Source organism: Amblyomma maculatum, chromosome 10 (genome assembly GCF_055883805.1).
Source record: "Amblyomma maculatum isolate TAMU_Amacu chromosome 10, ASM5588380v1, whole genome shotgun sequence".
In the NCBI taxonomy this organism is placed as follows: domain Eukaryota; kingdom Metazoa; phylum Arthropoda; class Arachnida; order Ixodida; family Ixodidae; genus Amblyomma; species Amblyomma maculatum.
This window is the reverse complement of record NC_139353.1, coordinates 98196220-98222493: the sequence shown is the minus strand read 5'-3', so window position 1 is coordinate 98222493 and position 26274 is coordinate 98196220. Positions and strand designations below refer to the sequence as shown.

The window sequence follows — 26274 nt, the reverse complement described above, 5'->3', positions numbered from 1 at the left end:
GCCGTAAACAGAATTAGGAGCACGATGCTGCGGAACATGTGTAAGCTTGTGGACGGGTTCCTCATCAACGACTTTCTGCAAGACGAAAACGTGAGATCGGCGCTGAACTACAGTGCGAAGCCCGGGGATCTGTTCGTCGTCAGCTACCCAAAGTGCGGAACAACATGGACCCAGTATATCGCCTTTTGCATCCTAAACAAAGGCCAACCTCCGGAAGACTACACCGATTTCATGCTCCGCTCTCCATTTTTGGAGCTTCTGGGTGCTGAGTCGGTGCACCGGATGACTGGCCAGGGACCCATAAAGACGCACTTTCCTTTTGACCGGCAGCCACAACATCCGCAAAGCAAGTACGTGGTGCTCCAATACCTGATATTATTTTATGAAGACGTGTCTGAGACCGAATGCTGCTTTAGCAGTGATTAATTCATGGATGTATTATAAAATTGCAATTGTTGTATTTGTATTTAAACTCCAGCTATCATCAATTATTACTGTTCACCAGATAAGAGTTTCTTCTCTAGTAAAGCATACAATACTGGGTTTACTGCACAGCTTGTGTCATATTGCGCTCATATTTATTTTAAAGCGGTAAAGAAGCCTTAAAGCTGTAAAGAAGAAATCTGGCATAGGCAAAACCCAGATGTATGCGCCAAGGGACGAGGCTGCCAACGTCATCACGAATATGGACAAGATAGTCAAAGTAGCCGAGGACTTCTATACAGATCTCTACAGTAGCCAAACTAGCCAGGACCGTAATGAGATTGACGGTAGGGAAAAACCGTCAGACGTTCCAGTCAGACGTTCCACGAGGTCAAGAAAGCATTAGGAACTATGAAAGGGAGAAATAAGCTGGAGAGGATCAGATAACTACAAATTTGTTGAAGGACGGGGGGGATATCGTGCTAGAAAAACTGGCCACCCTGTGTACGCAGTGCCTGGTGTCATCGACGGTACCGGAACCATAGAAGAATGCAAACTATATCTTCATTCACAAGAAAGGGGACTCCAAGGACCTTAAAAATTACAGACCAATCAGCTTACTGTCTGTTACGTATAAGGTATTTACTAAGGTAATCACTAATAGAATCGGGACAACCTTAGACTGCAATCAAGCAAAGGATCAAGCAGGTTTTCGAAAAAGGCACTCTACTATCGATCATAACCATACCATCAACCAGGTGGTAGAAAAATGCTCGGAATATAACCAGCCCTTATACATAGCATTCATTGAATACGAAAAAGCATTTGACTCAGTAGAAACCTCGGTGGTGATGCAGTCATTGCGAAATCAGAGGGTAGACGAGCTGTACGTGAAAGTGCTGGAAGATATATATAGTCGCTACACAGCAACCACAATTCTGCATAAAGAAAGTAACAAAATTCCCATAAAAAAGGTGTTAGGCAAGGAGACACGATCTTCCCAGTACTATTCACAGCTTGCTTAAAGAACGTATTCAGAGACTTGGAATGGGAGCAGTTAGGGATACGGGTAGATGGAGAATACCGCAGTAATCTGCGATTTGCTAATGGCATTGCTTTGCTAAGTAACTCGGGGGATGAACTGCAAATAATGATTGATTACCAGGAGAGAAAATGTAGAAAGGTAGGCTTGAAAATCAATATGCAGAAGACTAAGGTAAGCCTCGGGAAGGAACAGCAGTTTACGTTAGGTAGCGAAGCACAAGGAAGTAGTAAGCGAATAATTCTACTTAGGACAGGTAGTAAGCGCACATGCGAACCATGAAAAGGAAATAACAAGAAGAATAAGATTGGGATTGAGCGCATTTGGCAAGCACTCGCTGATTATGACTAGCAGCGTACCGGTATCGCTCAAGAGGAAAGTATACAACAGTTGCATCTTACCTGGATCGCCAAAGCGCAATCTTGACACATAAAGCTACTTGGAAATGATTATTCTCACCGGCAGTGAGCAAAAAATATTGATTTGCCACAAATATGCATCTTACCTGTACTTACCTATAGGGCTAAAACGTGGAGGCTAACAAAGAGGGTTCTATTTAAGTTGAGGACAACGCAGAGGGCTATAGAACAAATAATGGTAGGGGGGTAACATTAGGACAGGAAGCGTGCAGATTCGGTCAGAGAAATAACTCAAGTTACTGTCATTCTAGTTGAAATCAAGAAGAAGAATCGGGCATGGGCAGGACATGTAGTGCGAAGAGAGGATAACCTATGGTCGCTAAGGGTAACAGATTCAATTTCAAGGGAAGGAAAGCGTAGCAGGGGGCGGCAGAATGTTAGGTGGGCGGATGAGGTTAAGAAGTTCGCAGGGGCCAACGGGGTGCAGCTAGCACAGAACCGGGTAAATTGGTGAACTATGGGAGGAGGAAGAATCAACAATTATTATGCCCGAAATGTTTCGGTTGGTGCATGCTTGCACCAGACGGGGTGGTTCCCTAGTTGCGGGACCCATATGTTCCCAGCAGCTCCTGGCCCCTGTCCGTTAATGCGAGCTGAATGGATAGGGCGGGGCTGGATAACAAGGTCTCCCACCGCTGAAGGGGTTGGGGATTATGAGAAAGGCCTTCGCCCTGCAGTGGGTATAGTCAGACTGATGATGATGATTTATTTTCAGCCGTTGCAAAAGCAGGAAAATACTGTTGATAATGGCATTTCACCCACATATTTCTGCCTTCAATGCTTAAGACGCATTGAAAATAGTTCAAAACATCACAAGTGGCCATAATAGGATTATCTGCGAAGTGCTGATGCCTCTCTGTTTCTCCCAGAATAAAAGCTTGTGGGGAAAATCGGTGCATGATAGCCGGAGACGCTACAAAACGAGGACTCATGCTGTTATTCTGAGATACCATTCTTGTACTGTGTGCCCTATTATGTGAGCTTGAGTTTTGTTATCTCTGTTCGTGTTGACCTTAATGTGCCGGTGTACCAAGCCTCTCTGATTGCTTTAAAAACTGAAGAGAGGCGTGTGGAATGTCTCCTTATTTTTTGTGCCACAACTTAGACTTGCGATTACAATAATTGGAAAAGATTTCCGTAGACGTTGGTCGTAGAAACCAGTATTCTGCGGTGAAGTTCGATAGACTGATGGCTCAGCTAGGAGTTCGCGGAAAGCGGGTACCAGCTTTCATCGTTGAAAATGCTTGTGCATGCCGGTGGAGTGAACATGTCATGCGGACTTAGCTATTAGAGTGTTCGTGCGATGGCGACGATTTCTGAAAAGGAAGTCAAATGGGTTTAGATGGATGCACACAGGCGTAAGCGCTAGGGTAACGCTTGCACGGGTGGGTTGATGACGACTACTGTAAGATTTCGAAGAATTGAATATATGGAACTGCTACAAAACACGTTGACTAGTAGTGCATATGTGGACAAACCATTGACAGTGAAGCTATGTGTACATGTTTAACGTTATTTCCATTAGCGTACTAAAGTTGACAATTTAGAAATGAACCATAAATCGCAATATGAAGAAAACCTTTTACGTTCAATAAAAACATTTAGCTTTCATTATACAAATGTGCTGTTAAAGCAAGCATTTAAAGTGGGGTGGAGAGTACAATTTACTCCGTGTTGCTGGTTTGAATGTTAGTCGAGGGTAAAACTCAAGGACACCAATGTCCATCTACTTGCGTCAGGCAACACCACTGTGTGCCTTGGTAAACGTCCGATGCCGAGTGTGAGGCGGAATCCGCCTTTTTCGCGAGGATGTGGCGCCATCATGCGGGAGCGGGCGGGAAACACATTGAGCGGCAGTGTAGCAGACGACGCGAAAACTCACCATACGAAATGGTCACGCCAACGCTAGTAGAAAGCGAAAGCTTCCCCCTTTTTTGGCCTCGGAGCGGAAAGTAGTGGCAGTGATTGCAGCATATCATGTTCACGCAGTATGGGGGAAGGTAGAGCGTTTTCACAATCCACTCATAACGCACGTACGCATATACTATCTTCGTATTGTAAGAGCGTGTAGCGCGGGCAGTGTTCGACGTGACAGAATGAGACGCTCTCAGCGTGCAGGTTTTCGGCAGACAGGAGAGCGTGGGGGCAGAGAGAGAGAGAGAGATCTCAAAGGGCAAAGCAGCCAGGGGTTTGTTGATGCTGCAGAGCTAGGTGGAATCGTCTCCTCTGACTTTGAGCGGCGCATATGCGCGGGGCGTCTTGAGTTACCGCGCAAAATGCGGTCACCGCAGCGCCGGCATGGTGCAATGGGCGTCGCTTCCTCCTCGCGTCATCTACGACCGTGCAGCTATAGGATTTCATCCACGAAGATCGGCAGAGAGTCACATATACACACCCCGTGAAAAGGGCATTGTCCCGGCCGGAATGCACACCTGCAGGAAACGCGCTGCATTTTTCTGGCAATGGATGATTCAGAGCTGTAGCCGGTTTCTGGCGTCAGGAGTCAGAACGGATGTGGTCGCAGTGGTGAAAAGGTTCTCGGTGCGCAGAGAATGGTCATTCTGTTGAGAAAGGATCTCCAACGTTCATTTCTGCCTCCGCCGCCATTTGTGCGGAATCAACAACTTGGTGACAGATGTGAACCTCCTACATATCGGATGTGCATCTCGGTCAGGAATCAACCCTGTTCTACGTCCAGAGCGATCCACTCTGCAAGTGAACGAGAATGAACCCTCCAGGAGACTCATTTATTGTGCCGGGCGGTTTCCTTGCCGTTCCCAAGCAACCACCGACATCCATCGGACGGCCAATGGCCATCCGTTTCGGATGTTCCGGATGGCCGACGGACGACCGCGAACAGCCAGTGGACGTCCGTCGGCAGTCCGATGGGCGTCCAAATGGACATGTTTGTCTGGCCAATGGACATCCGTTCCCGGATCTTCCTCGCATATATGCTGCATGCATTCTTTTTTCGCTCCCACGAGGCAATAAAATAGAAAAGCAGCTTAGAGTACAACAGGCATATTTTTATTGTGAAATGTCTAATTTATCACTATGACGTAAAACTTGAAGCGCACATATTCCGTGATGAAGTGGAAGCAACCAGCTTTCTGCAAAAAGAAAAAAAAACAGGTTAGTAATTAGCCTGTAGCTCATGCACAGCATAATCCTTGACTCGAGGTTTTCTGGAGGCCAATAACAAGAAAATTGAGTATTTCTCATAATGTACCTGCCCTAGAACACTTGTTACAAGCAGTCTCAAATATCAGCGAGGTTCTGCCCTCCTTTCCCTTAGTTCACGCCAGTTATATCGCACCCGCTATCTTTCGAATATCAAATAGATTCATCTGCAATGCTTCAAGGATAAAGCTAAATAAGCTAAACAGTTCAGAAGGCAGTATCATACAGGCCATACCTTAATTAAAATAAGCTGATAACACGCTTCAATAATTTCAAGCACAGAAAAGGCCACTCGCTATCTGAAATGCTTTTTTTTGTAGTGGTGCACAACTTTCAAGAGTGTCAAGTGCATCATATGCTCCGAGCGGCAAAAACACAGATACTACAGGTATGTATGCACCTAAGCGAAATAGGCATGATGAAAAGTACCTACTGGAGTTTTCACCCAGGCTGTAGCACACCAGTGATAGCTGCAATGAGGATTTCTTCGGTGCATGAGTGCTGCAGTTGCACCGGGGCCTGAAGGCGATGTATTTTGTCCCTTCTTATCTTTATGTGCGAAAGGGCTAGGTAGCTAAGATATCACAGGCGGCTGTGTGCGCTAGGCCGTAATATTTAGCATGTTTTATCGTGACTGCCACCTGACTAACAAGAAAAAAAAATACGGCGTTTTAATGCACTGCCGTTCGCGAGCCTCATGACCAGCTCAACCACTCGGCTCGCTAACGGCGGTGCATCACAACAAACACCCTTTTTTTTTCTTTTTAGTCAGGCGGCAGTCGCGATAAAACATGCTAAATATTACGGTCTAGCGCATACAGCCACCTGTGATATCTGCGCTACCCGGCCCCTTCGCACATAAATAAAACAAACGACAAAATACATCGCCATCAGACGCCCCGAACAAATGCTCATTGCGGCTATCACTGGTGGGTTACAGGCTTGGTGCAAACTCCGGTAGATACTTTTCATCATACAAATTTCCTTTAGATGCATACATACCTGTAACGAAGTGTTTTTCGCACAGTCGAGAGCACGCAGTCGGCTGCCAAGGTCGCCCATCACGTCTTGACGCTTGGTTGCCCTAATCCAAGCTTCACGCTGTTGCAGGTCGCGGCTCGCCGAAGGAAACCTAACAAAACGCGTCTTGCATCCCGGCACGCCTCGAGAGTGGCAGCCGTAAGCGGCACAGGTGGTTGGCATCGTTTTACCGAGGCTGTGAACGTGACCGTGCCTCCCGCCCCCGTGCGTTGGCTATGAGTGCGGCGACGAGAAGCGCCGTCGACGCCGCTCAGTGTGTTTTCATCAGTCGCCGCTGGGGCTTCGCGCATGCGCAGAAAACTCGCGCAAAAGGCGGATTAGCTCTCATGTCGTTCATAGCTTTTATTTGAGGAAAAAGGCATGCATCAGCATACGTCCGCGCTTATTCGATTCCTGATTTATTCCTACGAAAATGGTAAGCCTTATTGGATGGTAGTGCATGTTACTTTCATTTATTTTCTTACATCTTTTTATCGTTTCTTTCAAAAAATATCTGCTCTGCTATCTCTTCTTGTCACTTAACTTGCCATTGCTGTCACTTAAAGGAATATTACACACCTATTTTTATAGATAAGCAAACGCTCTTTTTTAAGTAATTTTTATTGGTTAACTTTCTGCCGAGTGTTCTCATAAAACGAATAAGTGTATTTCATGAAGGCGAAAATTGCGAAAAAATAACAATTATTTTGCAATCATCGCGACTGTGCTGATGGGCGCCCTAAAACGGATGGGAAAAGGTTGAAATCACAAAAATACCTAAACACTAACAAGTTACATTAGCTTTTCTAATTTGTCTTTTGATTACAATCAGTGAATTGTAGCGCCAGTAAGGTCACTCAGTGTCAACTGATGGGTGAGGAAAGTTGCCTTCTATCCGCGCAGAAATCAGGCGAACAACTTTAGTTTTCCAACGCATGGAAAGGTGTAGTGGAGGGGGAGTGTTGCCAGCCATAAAATGACAGTGGCCTGGTCTATCCGTTTTTGCCGGCTTGAGCGGCCCAGTGCATACTACAGCACTTATCTTGTAATTTTCAAGTTGGGGGCTGGAGTCAACACGATGACTCAGCTTTCATGTGTATCTCTACATATACGAGCCTATGTTGTCTCAGCAGTCTCCGCGCGCCTTTTCGATGTGTGGACAGCCAGAATTAGTACTTCCCAAACTCGAGGCCATTATCCCCTGTTGATATTTAGCATTAGGTGCTTACTAACCTGATCACGCGTTACAATTCTCCTGTCTCAACCAAGCGCCTCATTGATCAGTTTTATTGTTAGTGGCAGATTTAGGAGAATTACATTACACGTTTTTCTGACACATTTTTATGGCATCTGCAAATGCTTTCACCATAATAGCTTAGTAAGCAATCAGGTGTACCTTAAAATATTTCCTGAATTGCATGATTACTTCCCGAAAACACCTGGTATTTCCTTGGCCGACCCTCATTGGCTAAACAAAGGACCTAAAGGGAGTTCCCAAATCTATCTGAGGAATACTCCACAAAAGAAAAACAGAATAAAATGATGTCTAATATTGTGAGCCTTTTGCTGAGATTAGAGGTTTTTGAAATTATGCTTTTACTTTTCTGCTTCCAAGGCGCAGGAGTTGGGCGTTTGAGGTTACACTTAGTGCGGTAGCGCATAAAATTCCTCACTTCAAAATGCATCACAGTTGCTGCAGCTCGGAATTGAGAGACAGAGGGAAAGATAATGGAATAGAAAGGCAGGGAGATTAACTAGGCGATGCCCAGTAGGGTACCCTACACGTGGGGATGGGAACAAAAGGAGAACAAAGAAAGAGCACAAGCAGTGGTGTCGGTCACGTGTACAGAGATCTATGACAAATGTTGTAGAGAGCGTACACTTAAAATCTTGACCTCAGCCCCAGTCCTTTAAATACTTAAGGAGCGCCTTCACTGCTTTCCTTTCTGATGTAGGTGTCGTCCAAGGGCCCATAATATTAGCTTCTGTAACAGGACGATAATGTAAGCGGCGGATTGTAGCTGCCAGGAAGGCATGCTCAAGCTCTCCTTGAGGGCTGTCACAAAGCATGTGCACAATCGTTTCAACCCACTCGCACTGGGAATTTAAAAAACATGTAGGAAAAAGTACCTGAAATATTTTCTAAATTTGAAGAGCTAGTTCTTTTGGCAGCGTTAAGAATGGGGCAACACCATTTTCCTTCTTTTAACATAGCGAGGTTAAGGAACTCTGTGACAAAGAGAGCATTCCTGCTTTCAGTTGTCTGCCGTGAAGTTTAAGGGCAGGTGTCCACCATGAAACGAAGTCAGACATAAAATGAAAGGAAAGTTCGCTGGATCATGTATTAGCCAAAGTCAACTTGTCTGGCCGCTTGGCCTTCAAATGTTGTTGTGGCATTCACCTGGTTTTGTGTAGTGTAAAGAAGAACAAGCAGGGACAAGGCCGTTCATTCGAATGCCCTACTGTATTCTGTCTTCATCGTCTTCTTCTGTTTAGCTCCTGCACTGTTCACTTCGTTGTCGCCTAGTACATCACACTCGTCCACGACTGCGCTTGTCCTTACATGGAGTGCCACCACATCGCTGACATCGCATCTGCTGCACATGGCGTTCATGTTTTTTTCGGGCTACCCTCCTGCGGAGCCATGATGATATTCGCACCGATAAAACTTGCTTATTGTCTGGTTGGGCGATTGGCGCGTTGCGGGACTCTTTGGGCAGTTGCCACGTGGGTGTTCTGCCAAGGCCTTGATGATAGTCTACTCCTGAATGTTTCTCCAATACCAGGTACTTCCTGTTGACTTGCTCTACTTGCGCGGATGGTTATCTCTGATCTGGAACTGCCTTCGTCAGGCATCCGCAGTGGTGCCGAAAAGTGAAGCTTCATCACAATACATGTGTTGTCGACGACGCCACGCACTTTCGGCCCACATACGGAATGCGCACAGACCCTCTCCGGGGTCCCGCCTCGGACTCGACGGGGAGTGCTCTGCTCCGCGCTGCGAAGTAGCTTTCGGGTTACTCGGCCATTCCGACCCCGGACATCTGGTGGGAGAGGGTGTGCGGGGAAGGACCGAGTGGACCGTGCCGCCACCGAAACGGACCCTTTTCGGTCAGTGTGTGTTCTGTACGCCGTGCGAGCGAGTGTTGTAAACGAAGGGACAATAAATCTATTCCGTTGTTTTGTTTTTGGCGACTGTGTCGACTACAGAACCTTTCTCAGAAGTGGGATTTCAACCAACTACCTTCCTCAACGAGTGCCTCTAAAGTTATTCGACCACGAAAAGCCACGATGATGCTACGCTCGAAGACAACGAATGGAGGACCCGAGGGCGAGGTATCACGACCGGCTCACTCGACGAACGAGAGCGTACAGAACGAAGGCGAGACGCAGCCCAACATCAAAAGGGGATCAATGAACGCTGCAACGGCATAGCAGCCGCGACATGGACAGCCCCAACGAAGCAGTGCCCGTTCCCAGTGCCTTCGACTTTCAGGCGCTGATGCAGGCGGCGATCCAGACGGCGGTACAAGAGTGTTTGCAGGGAGCAGCCCAGCTAATGCAATCGGCTCAATCGCCACCACACCACCCGTCAGCAGGAGCATTGGCCGTCGCGGATGGACGATTGGCGACGGTGAGCGCGCAACTGGTGCCAATATTCGACCCATCTTTGCACGATCAGCCAACGGTCGATACGTGGCTCAACAAAGTGGACAACCTGGCTGCAGCCTACAGTTGGAGCGACCAGCAGACCACTTGCTTCGCCCTCACGAAGCTCCAGGGCGTCGCAAGAACGTGGTATGATGGGCTCACAGATGTCCAACGAACTTGGGTCGACTGGAAAGCCTAAATGAAGAGGGCGTTTCCTTCAGCATCCAGTTTCCAACGCACATTACGGGACATGGAATCACGAACGAAGGAGCGCCACGAAAGTGTTGAAGCGTACTTCTACGACAAGCTGGCCAAAGCAAGGCGATGCAACATCGGTGAAGCGGCTTGTATCGAGTACGTCATCACTGGACTCAACGACGAAGGTCTTGTGCGGACCCTCAGCGTTCGAGACTACGCAATCCCAGATGAGTTGCTCCAGTGTATGAAACGGCTCTGCGACAGAACGGACACCATGAGGCAGATGAGACCTAAGACACTCTATCAGCCGTTGGATGCTCGACGTTCACGCCGCGTCCAAGACGGCAACGACTGCGTAGCGGCAACTGCTCAACGTACACCTCGCACCGGAGGCGAATCGGCAAAGGCACCCGGACGGAAGTACAATAAAAAAGGCGAGCCACTTTGTTTCAATTGCTCTTCATACAGACATTTTTCGGTAGCATGCCCAAAACCTTAACGCAAACCGCGATGCACAAATTGTGGAAAATCGGGCCACGAGGCCAAAGATTGTTATTCGAAGAAAGGCTCGACAACTAGCAACGGGACGAAACCAGCTGTCCTTGCGCAAGGAGCAACGATACAGTGGGCAGCATGGTGCCAAATCAGAAGTATTTCATGAGTGCCAACGTGAACGGCAAGCCGATTAAGGCATTCGTCGACATGGGAAGCCAGTGCATAACGATGCGGGAGAGCGAAGCAGAAAAGTTGAAATTCTCATACGAACCTATAAACCGTCCCTTTACGATCAGCGGGTACGGGTCGGGAAAAACGACGCCAATGGGCAGTTTTGAAGCGAAATGGACGGTGGACCAGGCTACAGCCGACGTACAGATCCACATTGTCCGAGACGATGTACAAGCTGTCCCACTGACTGTAGGGCCACTCTTTACCGAGCAGCCGCACATAACGGTGGCGCGCCGCAAAAATACAGTGCGCATTTTCGAGGAGCATGACGAGTTGGAGGATGAGGACGGGACTCTGGCCGACTCAGCTGTACCAGCCCTACCACCGCGCTGAATGAACTTGTGGGCAAAGGAGGCTGTTGTCATACCTCCGAATTAGGTCTGCTTCGTTGCACTGGGCAGTGACAACGTTACTCACAGTGACATCTTCGTCCACGGAAAGCTGCACGAGCCACGCGGCGAATACGCAGCAAGCTGTGTGCTGAGGGAAAACGAAGGGTGCGAGCTATGCCTACCTGTAGCGAATGTCTCAGAGTCTCCGTTGATCATCACGCAAAACCAGAAAATCGCAAGGGGGACATTGAGCATGGAAGAAGAATATTCGGAACCCTTCATTCTCGTAAGCTGCAACGAAAAAAAGCCGACAAAGGCAATCGCTGGAGCTTCAATGCGCCATGTTGATGCCCTCAGCAGGGCGCCAACCTCGGAAGCAGAAGAAATTGATGTTGCAAGAAGCATTAATGTCTTTGTAACGGAGCTCACCGACGACGACTGATTGACGCTTGCCCAGAAAACGGACCCAACGTTGCAGTCTATCGGAGACAGCTTGAGGGGATCGTCGAAGACGTAGAAGCGCACCGCATAAGAAAGGAGTATGTCCTGATAGAAGGCGTGCTTTTCAGGGGATTATGCAACAAACTTTACGTGAAGAACGCAACGTGCACACCTAGAGCCAACGGGCAGGTCGAGAGGTACAACCGAATGATAACGCCCGCCATTGGCAGTCTGTCAGAACGAGGCGACGGAACAGACTGGGACGAAACGCTAACGCAGATGCAATGGGGAATCAACAACACCGTAAATCGAGCTACGAAAGCGACGCCATTCAGTCTGCTTTTCAACTTTCACCCACGAAACGTGACGGGAGACCCAGTTGATGACGCCATCGCACTGGAGCTTGACGCCAGCCTACTTAAGCTACGGGAGACGGCAATTGACAATATTCGTCAGGACCAGAAGAAACAGAGAGAGCGTTTCAACAAGCGACGAAAGACAGCGCCCAGCTACCAACCAGGCGACATAGTGTTGATCGAGAGGGAGCCAGTTTCAACGGAAAGTCGCGCGAGCTGTGCCCAAAGTACAGGGGACCGTACATGGTCGTGGAAATTCTTCCCAATGACCGATACAAAGTGCAAGACTTCCCCGAAGTACAGCGTACCCGGCGATTCTACGAACGTGTCGTGGCGGCGGACCGGATGAGGCGCTTCACTTTGGAAACCGCGGCCAGCGGCGATTCATCTTCAGAAGACACCGAAAGCGACGAGGGCCAAGCGGCCTACGAGTAAGAAAAAAAAGAGAAAACGCAAGACCCCATTCCAACCGAGGGCGGTTGAAAAGAAAAGGATGGCCGAATGTTGTCGACGACACCACGCACTTTCGGCCCACGGACGGAATGCGCGCAGACCCTCTCCCGGGTCCCGCCTCGGACTCGACGGGGGGTGCTCTGCTCCGCGCTGCGAACTAGCTCTCGCGTTACTCGGCCATTCCGACCCCGGACATCTGGTGGGAGAGGGTGTGCGGGGAAGGACCGAGTGGACCGTGCCGCCACCGAAACGGACCCTTTTCGGTCAGTGTGTGTTCTGTACGCCGTGCGAGCGAGTGTTGTAAACGAAGGGACAATAAATCTGTTCCGTTGTTTTGTTTTTGACGACTGTGTCGACTACACATGTTGCTGCGGCTACTGTTTCCACCGGAAGCACCGTGCCGTGCACAGCTTCCCTGAGTACGCCGGTAGGTCTCTGCTCGTTCCTTACCGGCAAACACGCGACGTCCTGCGCGGACTTCACGTCTAGCACACTGACATTGGCCGCAGTGAGGCCTTTTACTCCTGGAATTACTTTATATCCAACTTCCTGCCTTTTCTGGATCTGGTGAAGGTTACGGGAGTGTTGCAACGCGGTGCGGTGGACAAAAATGTCCTCGCCAGTGTCGCTGCAGTTGATGAAGCCGTAGCCGCCGATCGTGTTAAGTCCTTCAGTCTTCCACTGATCCGCTCTCGGGAAACGTTGCCTTTCTTCGGGTGATGCACCGCTTCCTGTTGGTGTTGCATGCGTTTAGCCTCAGGGGCTAGGGGCAGTACGGCACGAGCGGAACTGCACTTCGCCGTTTTCGATGGACAGAGCCACGTCCCCTGACATGAGGTAGTCCGCACCCAAGATGAGGTCAGCAGGCAAGTCCACAAATACCGGGACGCCCACCAGGATCTTGCTGCCAGCCTGAGTGTGGATGCAGATATTTACTGCACCAACGGGAAAGGCGCTTCCCCCCAAGCCTTGCAGTGTATACGAGGTCCATTGATTCAGTGGGAGCGGTGCATGGCGTTGGAGCAATATCGTTTGTGGAGCGCCAGTGTCAACGAATGCGGTCAACCCCCCGATGTCGTCGATATGCACCGGCAGGAAAGGCAGAGGATGGTTCTGAAAGTTTATGCATGGACGGGCAACATCTTGGGGTTCTGCGGATGTACCAGCGGCAGCGAGAGCCCCGCTACGAGCTGCGGTGTCATGCAAGGCGGCTGCCCGGTGGACAAAGATGGGCAGACTATCGGTGTCCAGAGTGGTCATACTGGATGCGTGGGTGGCATTGTGCTGGCCGGCGACGATGTATTGCTCAGTAGCACGCGCGGCCCACTCGATATTGCAGCCTTAAGAAGACGGGCAACGTCTTCATCTGCAGCCTGGCGCCGCGATCTCATCGTCGCGAATTTAACGTCGTACGCATTGGCCAAGGGTTTAAAGGCAGCAAGGAGGGCAGCGGTACAGGCGGCCAAAGTGGTGCAGCGGCGGCCTTCGTATGGATGCCAGGCAAGGGCGGCACCCTGGAGGTGGTCTTCCGCGACGGCGATCGTGGTGGTGGGTGACCAGGCAACGCCGGGCAGCAGCGTCAACAAGTTGAACCCACGCTTCGGCGTCATCAGAAAAACCACGGAACTCCGGAAGCGGTACCGGCGGTACTGGGCACCCAGAGGACAGCGAGGCGCTGCCAAGCGCTGCAGTGCAAAACGTGGATAACTCACGAAGGGTGGATAGGGCTTCCGGAAGAAGGGCCAGGGCCGAATCCACCGAGGAGGCATGGACGCCATTCTCGGAAGGGGTAGAAGACCCAGGCGCCGAGTGAGCCAGCTGTGTGACTGCCCGGCCGCTTGGAAGGAGGAGGAGGTCGGGTAGGTCCGGGGCTGGCCTGACGTTAGTCGACTGCTCCAATGTAAAGGAGAACAAGCAGAGACACGGCTGTTGTTGCTGTTGTTGTTGTTGTTGGCCGTCTTTCGAGCACCCTGCTGTATTCTGTCTTTATCGTCTTTTACTGCTTCGATCCTGCACTGTTCACTTCGTCGTCGCCTAGTACATCACACTCGGCCAAGACTGCGTTCGTCCTTAAATCGAGCACTGTCACAGTAGGTAACCACCATTCCATGATGTCCACCCATATGTATACTGCGCCTTGCATTAAAAACACGGTTTTACAGAGGGTATCGCGGCGACTCTAAAGCAAACCTTGAACGTCTTCATATTTCAAATTGTCAGATCATGCATAAATATGCCTAAAAAAGCTTTGGCTAGTACCTCCGTATTTCCCGTTATGCTTAACCTTCATTCAATTACGCATTCGCTGAACTAGCATTAAACTATAGAAAAGCTAATGACTTTCAAAGTGGTGCTGCTGCTTAACGATACTTTTTACAATTATAAGAGTATTAAAGATCCATGCGCATGCATAAATTCATGAGAGGAGATTTAGTAGGCAACTTTGACGTTGAAATACTCATACAAATCTATTTGTAGACTTGTACCAAAATGATTTCATGATTTCTTTCCGATATACCTGTCTGGCATAGGAAATCGTCACAGGTGTTCCCAATAGGTAATTTCGAGTAGCGTTTTTCTCTACGCTCGGCCAAGGTTTCCTCAGTGCTTGTGACCAATTCATACATCTTGGCACATTTTACACAGAAGGGAATGAAAAGTGCATTGAATTCGTCGGGATCCACAAACTCGAATCGGCGCAAAATGGCCGACGACGATTCAAGTACTGTCATTCAGTTTATTCTATTTTAAATCATTGCTAGGGGAAATAGGACGAAAAACTGAGCGAACATTGTTACTAGAACATAGCTTGTCCTATGGATAGAGGTCAAGGTTTATAGTTAAGGTTTTGAAGTAGGTGTTTAGCAGTTCGCAACCAGTTCTTCCAATCAGCTTGGACGTGAGATAGAATTGACAGTAATCTTGTCGAAATGCCGTAGAAATGCACACCAACCATCCTAACAATATATTCGAACCTCAGTAGATCAATGTCAGTTGTAGATTGGTATGAACCTTGAAAACAAAACACCGTTGTTTATAATAAGTGAGCCATGTGTATTATGGCATTGCTGCGCAATGGCTTTTTGTCTCTTGCTATTCTTCTCGCCCCCTGCTGAATTCACACAGGTGTTTTAATGCTCCACAAAGAGACTTTACACGTACTCGCCGACGGTTTGACCTTTATGATTCACAAAAAAGCAGAAGTTGAAGGGCAACAAAAGATAAAAATTCAGGGTTAAATTAAATGAAAATATTTGTCGTCAGCTCGGCGCCAGCCAACAAGCGACCTTTATTCTGAGTGTGGGCGCCAGAGTTCAGCTAAAAGCCAAAACTCACAACTGCTCCATTTTCATCATTTCGTACGGCGTGCCTACTTATACGATGTTTTGCAATGCCATTCCAAAACAGCATTTTTTGCTAGTGGTACATTTGCGAACCTGCCCGAAAGGAATGGCAGCTCTTCTTCCCTGCATATTTCCCTTATTTCAATACGCACTTATTGTTGTGTTTGCGGGCCTCCCGCAAGAATTCGGTATACGTCTTCGTAAAACATTAACACCTAATATACAACATATATTTTCGGGCAAGATGTTCTCGTTTTGGTTGTGGCCGAGGCCGCCCGCAAATTTTGGGCCTAACTATCGTGAAAGTACTATTTCATGGTCGCACAGCCCAAGCCCAAAATAGGCCGTTAAATAAGTGCGATTACTCAGCCGTCGTGTATGTGTCAATCCTGTCAAATTTTGTCACGAACCGCTTTTTAACCATTCGTTTGCATAGCGGATTGTGGCTAACGTCGCATTTTACGTTGAGTAAGTTGATGTCCGATGGGATCCGCTTTTTGGGCACTTGTGGCCAAAGCATGGTATAAATGCATAAAATGCAGCAGACATGTAGGCAAAGTATCTCATAAAATAGCCTCTACAGATAAGCCCAATACCAAGGAGTGAAGAAAAGATCTATGTGACCGTATTAATTTAGACGCCCAACATATTCACGGCCAGCGGTATGTCTGGTCCCAGCCAACCAGGTCGGCCAACCTGGTGGGCCAGGTAAAATGACGGGGTGGGAAAAGTGGTGGGAGATAAGGACTTTGGACTACATGTAGGAGGGTTCAGTTTCAACGTTTTAGGAAGGCAGTTCTGGGAGCGAGGATGATGTGCAAGCTTTTAGTGCTGTAGCCTATGGCTTCACAAATAATTTCGATTAAATTCTGCAAATTATGCGAGCTTCACGATTGAAAAAATACATTTAGAGAAGTAGGACTGACAGATGCGACCTCATTCAGATGCAGTTTACTTTGATGGCGTTGTTAATGAGCACCCACTCCTCTGTGGAGGTGAGCATCACCATAGGATTACAGGCGTCCTGTATGAAAATTCGCGGACGAGGTGTTGGGCCAGCTCATTACCGTTAATCCTATAATGACATGCAGTTAATCGAATATTTACAGGGTGTGTTTTCAACTGGAGCAGCATACTCTTGGGTTACGCAACAGTAGCCAGCCAAATAGAGAAAGAACGAAGAAAAGAAAGACGAACACTGCTATTCCATTGGACAGGAACTCAATAGCTTGTATCGAGAATACCAACTAGCTCAGTTTTAAAACATTCGTGGGGCGGTTTGGACCACTTAAGTCCTCTGAGGTGGAAAGTTTTATAGCGCGGTGGTTGTTCGGTTTTTGCACGCTCTTTACTGTTGTGCCGCAGTTGTACCACTCAGTGACGTCATTGGAATAACTGTGATGACGTCGTTTGGTCCATTAACGAATTGAAAAGCAAAATTAGTTTATTTGTTCTCATAATTGTTTCTGTGGTTTAGAAACATTTTTTTAATTATTGTTTATGAGTAATAAAAATACATCACTTATTTTGTTACTCAACTGATCTTTGTTGGTATTGGATTGGTTATCAATGATATTTTTTTTGATGACATCACTGGTTGGTGATCGAGGACGTGATTTAATTGACAGGTGGAGTATGACCATATCTGCGGATAGGCTGACATATGGAGGAAGCACACTCGTCAGCCTATAAAGCATTTTTCCTTAATATTACGCTCATCATCACAAGGCAAAAAAAAATATTATCCCCTTACGCGCACCTATAGCGTCACGGAAAGGTTTGTGCATAGATGTGGTAATTTGGCTAAGTTGTTTATTACATAAAAATAAATACGAGCGCGAGTAAGGTCTTGCGTTTTACAAATTCTTGTCCGCCAGGCCGTGTGCCAGAGCAGTAAGCATTAATATAATTGCCGTACCGAGGTTCCAAGCAAGCGGTGACATATCACTGAGACATACAACGTTATGTGGAACCATGTGCGCGTGTGTGTCTTTTGGACATGCACCTACAGCTTGCATTTCAGTCGACACCAACACTCGAAAAAGGGAGGTGAAAAAAAATCAAAGTGGCAATATGTGGTATTTGCGAGTATGTACTCCTCTTCCCGCAAAGTGTAAACCTGGCGAAAACCGGCACCTGCATTCATTGCACAAAAAGAAAATAATCATGCTTAAATAAATGGGCATGCAAAAATCTTTACAATTTTATCAATATCATTGCATCTGGCGATAACAATGCGTTATTCCTAAGCAATTATTGTAATTAGCGGCGCTAAATAACCCTCCTAAGTAACATATTTCGCTAGTTGGGTAGGCTAGCTGTACTTAATATTGCTACATATCAGTTCCTTCTCATAGTTTTTATCAAAGTTCTTAGTTTTCGGTAAATTGTTGCGCTTCGGCATTGTAGTGCCCTGCATTATTCGTAATGAGTTGGTATAGCAAAGCATGTCAAATCTGAAGTGATCTTGCCCTTCTACCTAGTGTGGAGGAAGCATGCCCGGCCTGTAATCGAAAGAGTGGCGTTTAAGTATCTTAGTCAACCCATTTTTATTTTACACATGACTCTCGTAATTGGTTTTAAGCCACTTTGTAGTGTTTATTGACGACATCATAACCAGCTTCGTCATCAATGTGTTGGCCAATGAGAAAATGTATATATTACTCAAAGGTTCCCGTAAGATGGCAGTCCCAAGGGAGGCCCTAACAAGTTGCGGCGGAGGTCCTTGCCGGTGAACTACCTGTTATGCGTGCCACCTCGCCCGCCTCACTTCGGTGGGAGACGACAGCTATGGCAAAAAGCGTCTCTTCTTTCAGTCTTACTTCTCGCACTTCTTTCAAATCTGCCTTCTTCACACAAGGCAGCAGCAGTAAAGAACCACTAAGCAGTCCCGAGAATTTCATTTTCCTTAATCGTCCAGCCGTCATAACAAAGCTAGTGCGTTGAAACATTCGATCAAAAAATCTGGGCCTATATTTCCAGCTTACAGTAATTTATACATACTTTAAATATGGTGCAAAACACATGAAAGATATTTAATAAATTTTATGCTTTTTGGTACAGCCCACAGCAGCCCCCAGCGCCCATCGCTGGGTGTAGTAGGTGTCATCAACTGCAGAGGGATTTCATATCAAGATTCCTTTACTAACCAATTCATTCACGCGTTCCACGTATGTTAGATGATTGTTTTCAGTTAGCGAGGGTAATACAATAGGAAAGAGCAGGCTAGCTTTGGCAACTGTGGAACTGTGCCTCAGCCCAGCGCGTATGTGTCCACAAAAGCAATCGCAGTGGCTCTGTGCTTAGTTAGATACGCTACCATGGTTCAGTTCGGGCAATGTTTGCAGACTTTTGATCGGGCCAGCAATCATAAGGCGTCTCCTTGATGTGCGATGTGAAGATAGTTTACAACAGCAGGCGAATTAAATTTATGCGAAGACCTCAATATAGGGCGCTCGCCTCTCTCTTGCTTTCGACCCTTCTTTCATCCCTTCCAAAGGATGCGGCGCGGCTTAGCTGCCCACGACAAGCGATGAAGTTCTTTGCACCCATTTCTTGAAGCCTTGGCTTTCAGCGAGAAGGCGCTGGAACTGCCTTGCTAATCCTGGCACCTTGCCTGTTATAGTACTCATTCTAAAATCGCGAAAGTGCCTCCGGAGCCCTTGTAGTGCTCAAGAGGCCCGCTGCGGCCCTTATTTATCTTCTTTCTTTCGCTGACTTTCTTTTCGCCTCCCACCCAGTGCGGCTTTCGTCTCCAAAATCATAATTTTTTCTAAATAAAACAAGCCGCCATCAGTTTTGCCGTATCGTCAGTCTTAGTCTCTTCCGATGGCTTATTCGTTTCATTCTTAATTTTAGAGAAAGCATGAAATCAGCGGCGAAAACTTACAAGAAAAATACATCCAGAAGAGGTTTTAAATCGGCCTTACTTGGCTCATGAGTGGCATAAAGAGCAACCATTGCCAGGGAACCGCAGAAAAATCTCGTCTCACCATGGATGCTGTTTTGCCACTCATTCCTGTCCCCGGGGTAGGGGAAAAATAGCTGTGGTTTCAAACCTAGCGTAAAGCTTAAGCTAAAGCATGGTTACACAGGGTAAAGCTATTTACTTAACAGGTGTTTTTATAGGTATGGATATTGAGAGACTCCGGTAGATCTATAAAGTGTTCGTCTTGGTTTGAACTTGTCGTGCTCCGAGTTCGTAGCGTGTCTGCGTTCTCGACATTGACGTCAGCAGTCGTGTATCTCGCCGCACAGCTGGTCATGCATTAAACCACTTCCCACCTCAGTTGACTTTTGACCTTGACCTTTGATGGGAACATAACTGCCCAAAGTGGTTGTGACTTCAGTTCCAACTTCTCCTCCAAGATTTTTGAAGGTCATCGGAAGTACAGGGTGACCTTGGACTTATTTCGCTTAGTGAACCTATCGCTTCAAACTTGTCGCAGTTTAAGAATGGCTTGAACCTAGTGATAGAGCGAATGCTGTGAGCGTTGCAGCGATAGCGTCTGCAACACCGCCTTTTCAATAAGCAATTTTTCCATAATTCTTCAATTTTTTCACAGGAAAGGAAGGGATCTTCGAAATTTTTCAGTCAAATTTGCTTGAATGCCGACGTCTTAAAAACTTGTGTGATGAAGCTTTCAATTCAAAGACAAATAACCGCAGCTGTTAGCATGTCCTTCTCTACACACTGTTTTGAACGGTTGTTCGTACGGGAACGTAAGGTTAACAGCAAAGTTTTGCGGAATCTCAAATGCGTGGCGGATCGATGGAAACCTGCATTGGTATGCCATTTGCCGCAGTTGCACTCGATGACGAGGCGAACGGAAATCGCATTTGAGGCACGCTTTGCACACAAACGCCAGTCCTTCCTTCGCTTTCAAGCATGCCTCGTCGCTTTTTTCTTCGTGTGAAGGCATGCTTGATAGCTAAATAAGTACCGGCGTGCGCAAAGCCTGCTTCAGACGGAAGTTCCGTTAGCCTCGTAATTGGACACAACTGCAGCAGATGGCACAGCAATGGAGTTTTCCGACGCTGTGCCACGCGCTGAAGATCCTGGAAACTTTTGCTGCTAAGAGTACATAGTCGCTCTGCTAAACAATATACTCCAGTATTGAGTTTGCTTTATACTGTAAGGCTTAATGGGCCAACGTGACTCAGGCTACGAGGGACACCATAGAAGACGGCTGCAGATACTTCGACTATCTTCATTTCCTCTCAAAGTACATACACTTCCCAGATGGTGTTGTTACCTCACATTTAGCCTCTTTAAAGCGGCTGCCGACTTAAATCTTTTCAGCAGAACTAGGAAAATGCTAGCGAAGTGATGTGCCTCACAAAAGACATCAATGGTATAAAAATAATATTTAGAACTACTAATTTTACACCTGCTAATAGCCGTGATTCATTTTTCTCGTTCCTTGAACATGGTCGGTTGAGGATTGCTACCCATTGAAAGACTTGTATTCGCTGCTGAGCCCAAATGCGTGTGAAGAAATATGTCTGTTATAATGACTGCTGCTCACCACCTCGGCTATTTCCATGTCTAAAGGCTGCATTGTTTCCTGCTTAGAGCGGACAGAAAATTGTTCTGTGCGCGTGGCTCAAAAAATCTCTTTTCGCCTTTCTGGTTGTCATGGCAATTGCGGTGCAAACCGTTGATTAGCCATCGAAGAGGAGAGTCGGAAGTCGGAATGCTCATGACTTAGCACAGCGGGCATTCTCAAAAAGAAGGATAGTGACGAAGTCGCAACCAGTGTAACAAAATGAGTACAGAGGGCATTGCGCTACCTGTCGCGTGATTGTGGGCGCCACAGGACAATTACTCGGAAATATAGGCAGCCAAAATGCGAAGACGAGCTTCCAGCTTCAGGCTCATAGACGTCTAAGCTGAATTTTTCAGCTGCCCCCCCCCCCCCCCCAAAGCGAGTAAAATCTCATCTTTGTGCGTCTATTTACCACATCCCACTCAGGGAACCCCGGTCATTATCGGTAGACTTGTCGTACCTGTATGATTATCTTTTAGTCCCTTGAGTACACCTTATAATATCATTGAAACATTGATAAGCATGCATCCTAGTTTCAATCCTGTTAAGAGAGTGGACCGGCCAGAATCAATATTGTAAACAAATACTAATGTGAAACTTTCCACTACTTAAAACTGTCATCAGATTTAAAAATAAAACAGCGCAAAACACACGCACGAAAGAATAGAAACAGACACCACAAGCGCAATCATACAGTCATGTGGCATTTCTGTAGGGGGGGGGGGGTTAGAACTGCTGTCTTTTTATGTGCAGTCTACATTCATTGAATGGGAAGGTCTTCTATACGTCCAAAAAGCAGGTGTGTGTATAGGTTCTAGAGGGGCGCCTGTACTTAGCGATATTTTCCTTTCCTTTATCGATAGAGCCATTCAAAATGACTTAGGTGAGACAACATCACGCATTTTAAGATACGTGGATGATTTCTTAGTATTTGTTGATAAAATGCACTTTCCGAGGCATATGGTAGAAGTGATGGATGTATTCAAAGCGAACGGTTGTGGTTTACAGTTAACCAATGAAGTCCCGGTTGATGATCAAATAAAAGATTTAGATTTATGTCTGTATATAGAGAAAGATCATTTATGCTGGAAATATTCGCCGCGGACTGACAAACCTTTACTTAACTATGTATCTAAGCATTCAATAACCGTTAAAGCCGGGATTGTTGTATCTTCTTTGTCATCGGCGTTATCTAGATCCTGCACACACAGAATGGATCAGAGCTTCCATGATCAAGTACGGAGGCTTAAAGAGGCAGGTTATCCAGATGAGGTGATCACTCTTGGATGCAATAAATTAATCAAAAGGCTCAAGACCTTGCCGTCTACTCAGAAAGTTTGTGAAAGGCAGAAGATAGCGGTTATTCCCTATATACACCGATTGTCGCATAACCTTAAGAATGTGGCCCGTAGGTTCGGTGTTCGAGCTGTTTTTTCGGCCCCAAATAAGCTCGGAAAGATTTGTTCTATCGTTGATAACAAGAACAGTAACGCTTTAAATCCAAAACAGGTGTGCAGGATAAATCATGACCGGGAGTATGTTCCTTGTTGTCAGGGGGTGGTATATAAAATTCCCCTTTGCCTGTGGTCAAGTGCATGTTGGCCAAACGGGACGTTGCATTAACACACGTCTCAGTGAACATAACCGCTCCCTGGTATCTACCCGTTCCTCGAACTTAACAGACCATTGCCATATATGACAATCGTGTTCACCTTTATTCCATTATAGCGGCATTTTGTGCAAACACCCGGTGCAGCTGACACGTGAAATCGTTGAAGCCTTTGAAATGAGGAAAAGAACCAGTTTGTGCGTCAGCGAACCTTCGCTGTTACTGCGCGATAGTGAAGTGGCGTATCTTGACAACACGTAGCCACACGTGCTATTCTTTGTATTTGTTGTGTTCCCCTATTTATAGTGTTTCCGATGATTAAAAATCAGTTGAGAACAGCGCTTGTGGTGTCTGTTTCTATTCTTTCGTCTGTGTGTTTTGCGCTGTTTTGTTTTTAAAACATGTATCACCAACTCGCCCGCTTTGCCACTCTGTCATCCGAGTTTACGACTTGTTCCAAATGCTAAACAACAGAGATGAATACAAGTGCCCTGATTTACCGTTGTCTTTCTTCTCGACCTGCGTCAGGGTATAAATGGGGTGTTAAAGAACAAAAGGCGAGTTTTTGAATAAATACGAAATGCAGTCAATGCTCTAATTCAATCAAGGAGTAAGCGATGATATGACTCCTGATGCATGCACTATATGATGAAAGGTTGCTCGGCTGGAGCACTGCTATTGCCGGCCGCCGTATTATCGCAGTGCCTGGTAAAGCTTGAACAATTATTTTAGTATTTTTTACAGCTTCACAAAATGTATTGTGCTATACGGGACATTACCTCTGCAAAGGGTCGGCGTTCCTTTATTTGCGTATTTTAGTCAGTTCGTGCCTTGCTTGATATGTTACCGCGTGCCATACATTCGATCATAAAGTAGGCCATCTTACCCAAATTAAGGCTCCTCAGCCTGAAAGGTAGTTAATGAGTTCATGATAAGTGAACCTTTGTAGCGGCTGCTCCTTAATAGCAGGGAAGGAATGTAAAAAAAAAAAACAATAAAGCGAAAGCATCCGCGTAATTTTCAATACCTCAAATCAATTTACTTTGTTATACCGGACTTAACTACAGCAAAAGGTTAAGCGCTCACTAAGCTTAGCGTTTTAGTCACTTGTCGCACATCATGACAAGGCACAGTTCTTTTATCTAGCAAGGCAAGGTAGCTCATTACGGAAGGTATTTCGAAAACAATATTATAAGTCTACAGCTCACCGTAGGACACCACAGTGATTATAATGCTTCTCATGGAACCCCTTGTCCCCGGTGTAGCCTGACAGTGACGTGTAGCAAAAACATAGCGTCCATGCCATTCTGACAGGCCCAGCTTGCCAAACGAAGGGTAGATGCATCGTGACAACATTGTAAACTAGAAAATCCGCACATGACGGCTTGTTTTTTACACATCCGTTGCTATTTCTCTTCATAATATAAGGAACCGTATTGGTCATGCTCTCTTTCCGTTTAACAATAGAACGTGTTTATACATTAACATACGCTAAGAAAAAACAGCCTCCATCTGCACTGAAGCAAGCATTGCATATTATTTATACACTGTGAAATATACTCTTTGGTTAACAATTACCAGCCCCACAACGGTTTTTTGAATACACAGAAGATATCAACATATCGTTTACGTCTATAACAAAATTTCTCTTTTTTCGATTTTTGTTGTGTTGCGCTTGAGTAAAAGGCCTACAACACTTCTTTTGCTAGTAGCAAAATTTGAGTCTTACCCTATAAACTGGTGGGAACGGCTGCCTCAAAGCAGCCGTTTTCTCTAAGCAGTGTAAGGAAAATGACGCCCGTTTTGCGACTAATTGGATCTTTAGTTGTACCCAAATTGCTCACCAATAGCGACACACCACACATAATTGTTTTCACACTGTACAGTGCTCGCTGTACATAAAGCGCAAACTATTATATTGCCGACATTAAAGCGCTACAGTATTCACTGGCACAAAAAAGAACTCATTAACTTTCTTCAATAGCAATGCGAGGCGGTATTTAGGTTACGGTTGCTTAAACATAACCACGTACTGTGTTATTCTGTTACAGGTACATTTACGTCACACGGAACCCTTACGACTGCTGCGTGTCCTATTTCCACCACGTCCGCGATTCGCCCGTCTACAACTATTCAGAAGCGAATTTCGACATGTTTTTTGACGTCTTTCTTGAGGGCAAGGTCAGCTGCGGAGACTACTTCGACCACCTTCTATCGTGGTACGAGCATCGGAAAGACCCAAATGTCCTCCTCATCACGTACGAGGCTCTGAAAGACAACACGGCAGCATCGGTGCTCAAAATAGCTGACTTCATTGGAAACCAGTACGGCGAAGAACTGCGCAGTAATCCAAACCTCTACTCTAAGATCACTGACATGGTGAGTGCGTCAAGCATGCGCAAGGCCTTCAGCCAAGGTATCAAATCTATTATGCCTAACTTGCTGGCTCTGCCCCCAGAGAAGGCGTTGAAGTCGGTTGAGGTCTACCGCGAAGTGCTGAGTAAAAAGCGCATGTCGGCCGCCAAGAGTGAATTCATCCGCAAAGGTGTCGTTGGCGACTGGAGGAACTACTTCCAGCCGGATCACATCGAAAGAATGAAGGCTTGGATTACTCTGAAGACGCAAGGCAGTGATGTGATGCAGCTTTGGGCCGATTGCGGACTTCCGTGAGACTAAACGTTGCCAATAAATACCATGACTTTTTCATTCTAACTGAATTTACATTATGCTAAAATAAAGCGTATATTTCCAATGTAGTGTGGAGATCTTCATCCTAGCCACTGTCATGCGTCGCGTGCTGGCGCACTCGAGGACGAAGAATTTGGTCGCTGCCTTGCTGATTCGCCACGCCTGACGCTCCACTGCGAGTTCCTCCTGAGCGGCTGGACCCATCTGGGCTAACTGAATAAGCACACCCCTACACTAATTATATTGGACATCTTCCCGTAAAAATGCGCATTGGTTTCATTTGTTCAACGAGAAGTTTTCATAACAATGTTAGCTTGTTAGTATAATTGCTCGCATGAAGCTTATTTTTCGTTTTTTTTAACCCTCAGGGGTTACAAGAGCATTCTAGAGGGGAAGGGCAAAGCAACAAATGGTACTGTGGAACTGAATTGAAGGAACTAAAATAGGAGAACAACAACAACAAACAACAAAACTGCACTTATTTTAAACATACAAGTAAGTTGCAAAATATCAGATAAATTGACTAGAACCGATCATTTCATGTAAGATCAGCGGTTTCTGTACCAAAATATCTAGGAATGAAGATATATTAATATACAAAAATGTGAATGGGAGGTGCGAATGGGAGGTGCGATTGCAGGTGCAGACCCGGTGTTGAACGTGTGATGAATATGACACGTAGGCAGTGGCTTTGAGTCATGCTTTACAAAGTCGTACACACCCTATTGCAAAATCCAGTGCCACTAGGTGCCAGCGCCCCAGCGCCATAATTAATTATGGTCCCAGTATGACGCTGGAAACTCGGCGCACTGGGACGCCGCATACTGGGGCGCTCCGCACTGG

General features: G+C 46.6%; 1 protein-coding gene across 1 annotated transcript; it reads left to right on the top strand.

Moving 5' to 3' along the window:
• LOC146177088 (sulfotransferase ssu-1-like) lies at window positions 1-25501 on the top strand. Its single transcript, XM_084581089.1, has 2 exons — window positions 1-350; window positions 24795-25501. The coding sequence occupies exons 1-2, from the start codon at window positions 25-27 to the stop codon at window positions 25411-25413; spliced, it is 945 nt and encodes a 314-aa protein (XP_084437215.1). The 5' UTR covers window positions 1-24; the 3' UTR covers window positions 25414-25501.
• The last annotated feature ends 773 nt before the right edge of the window (window positions 25502-26274 follow it).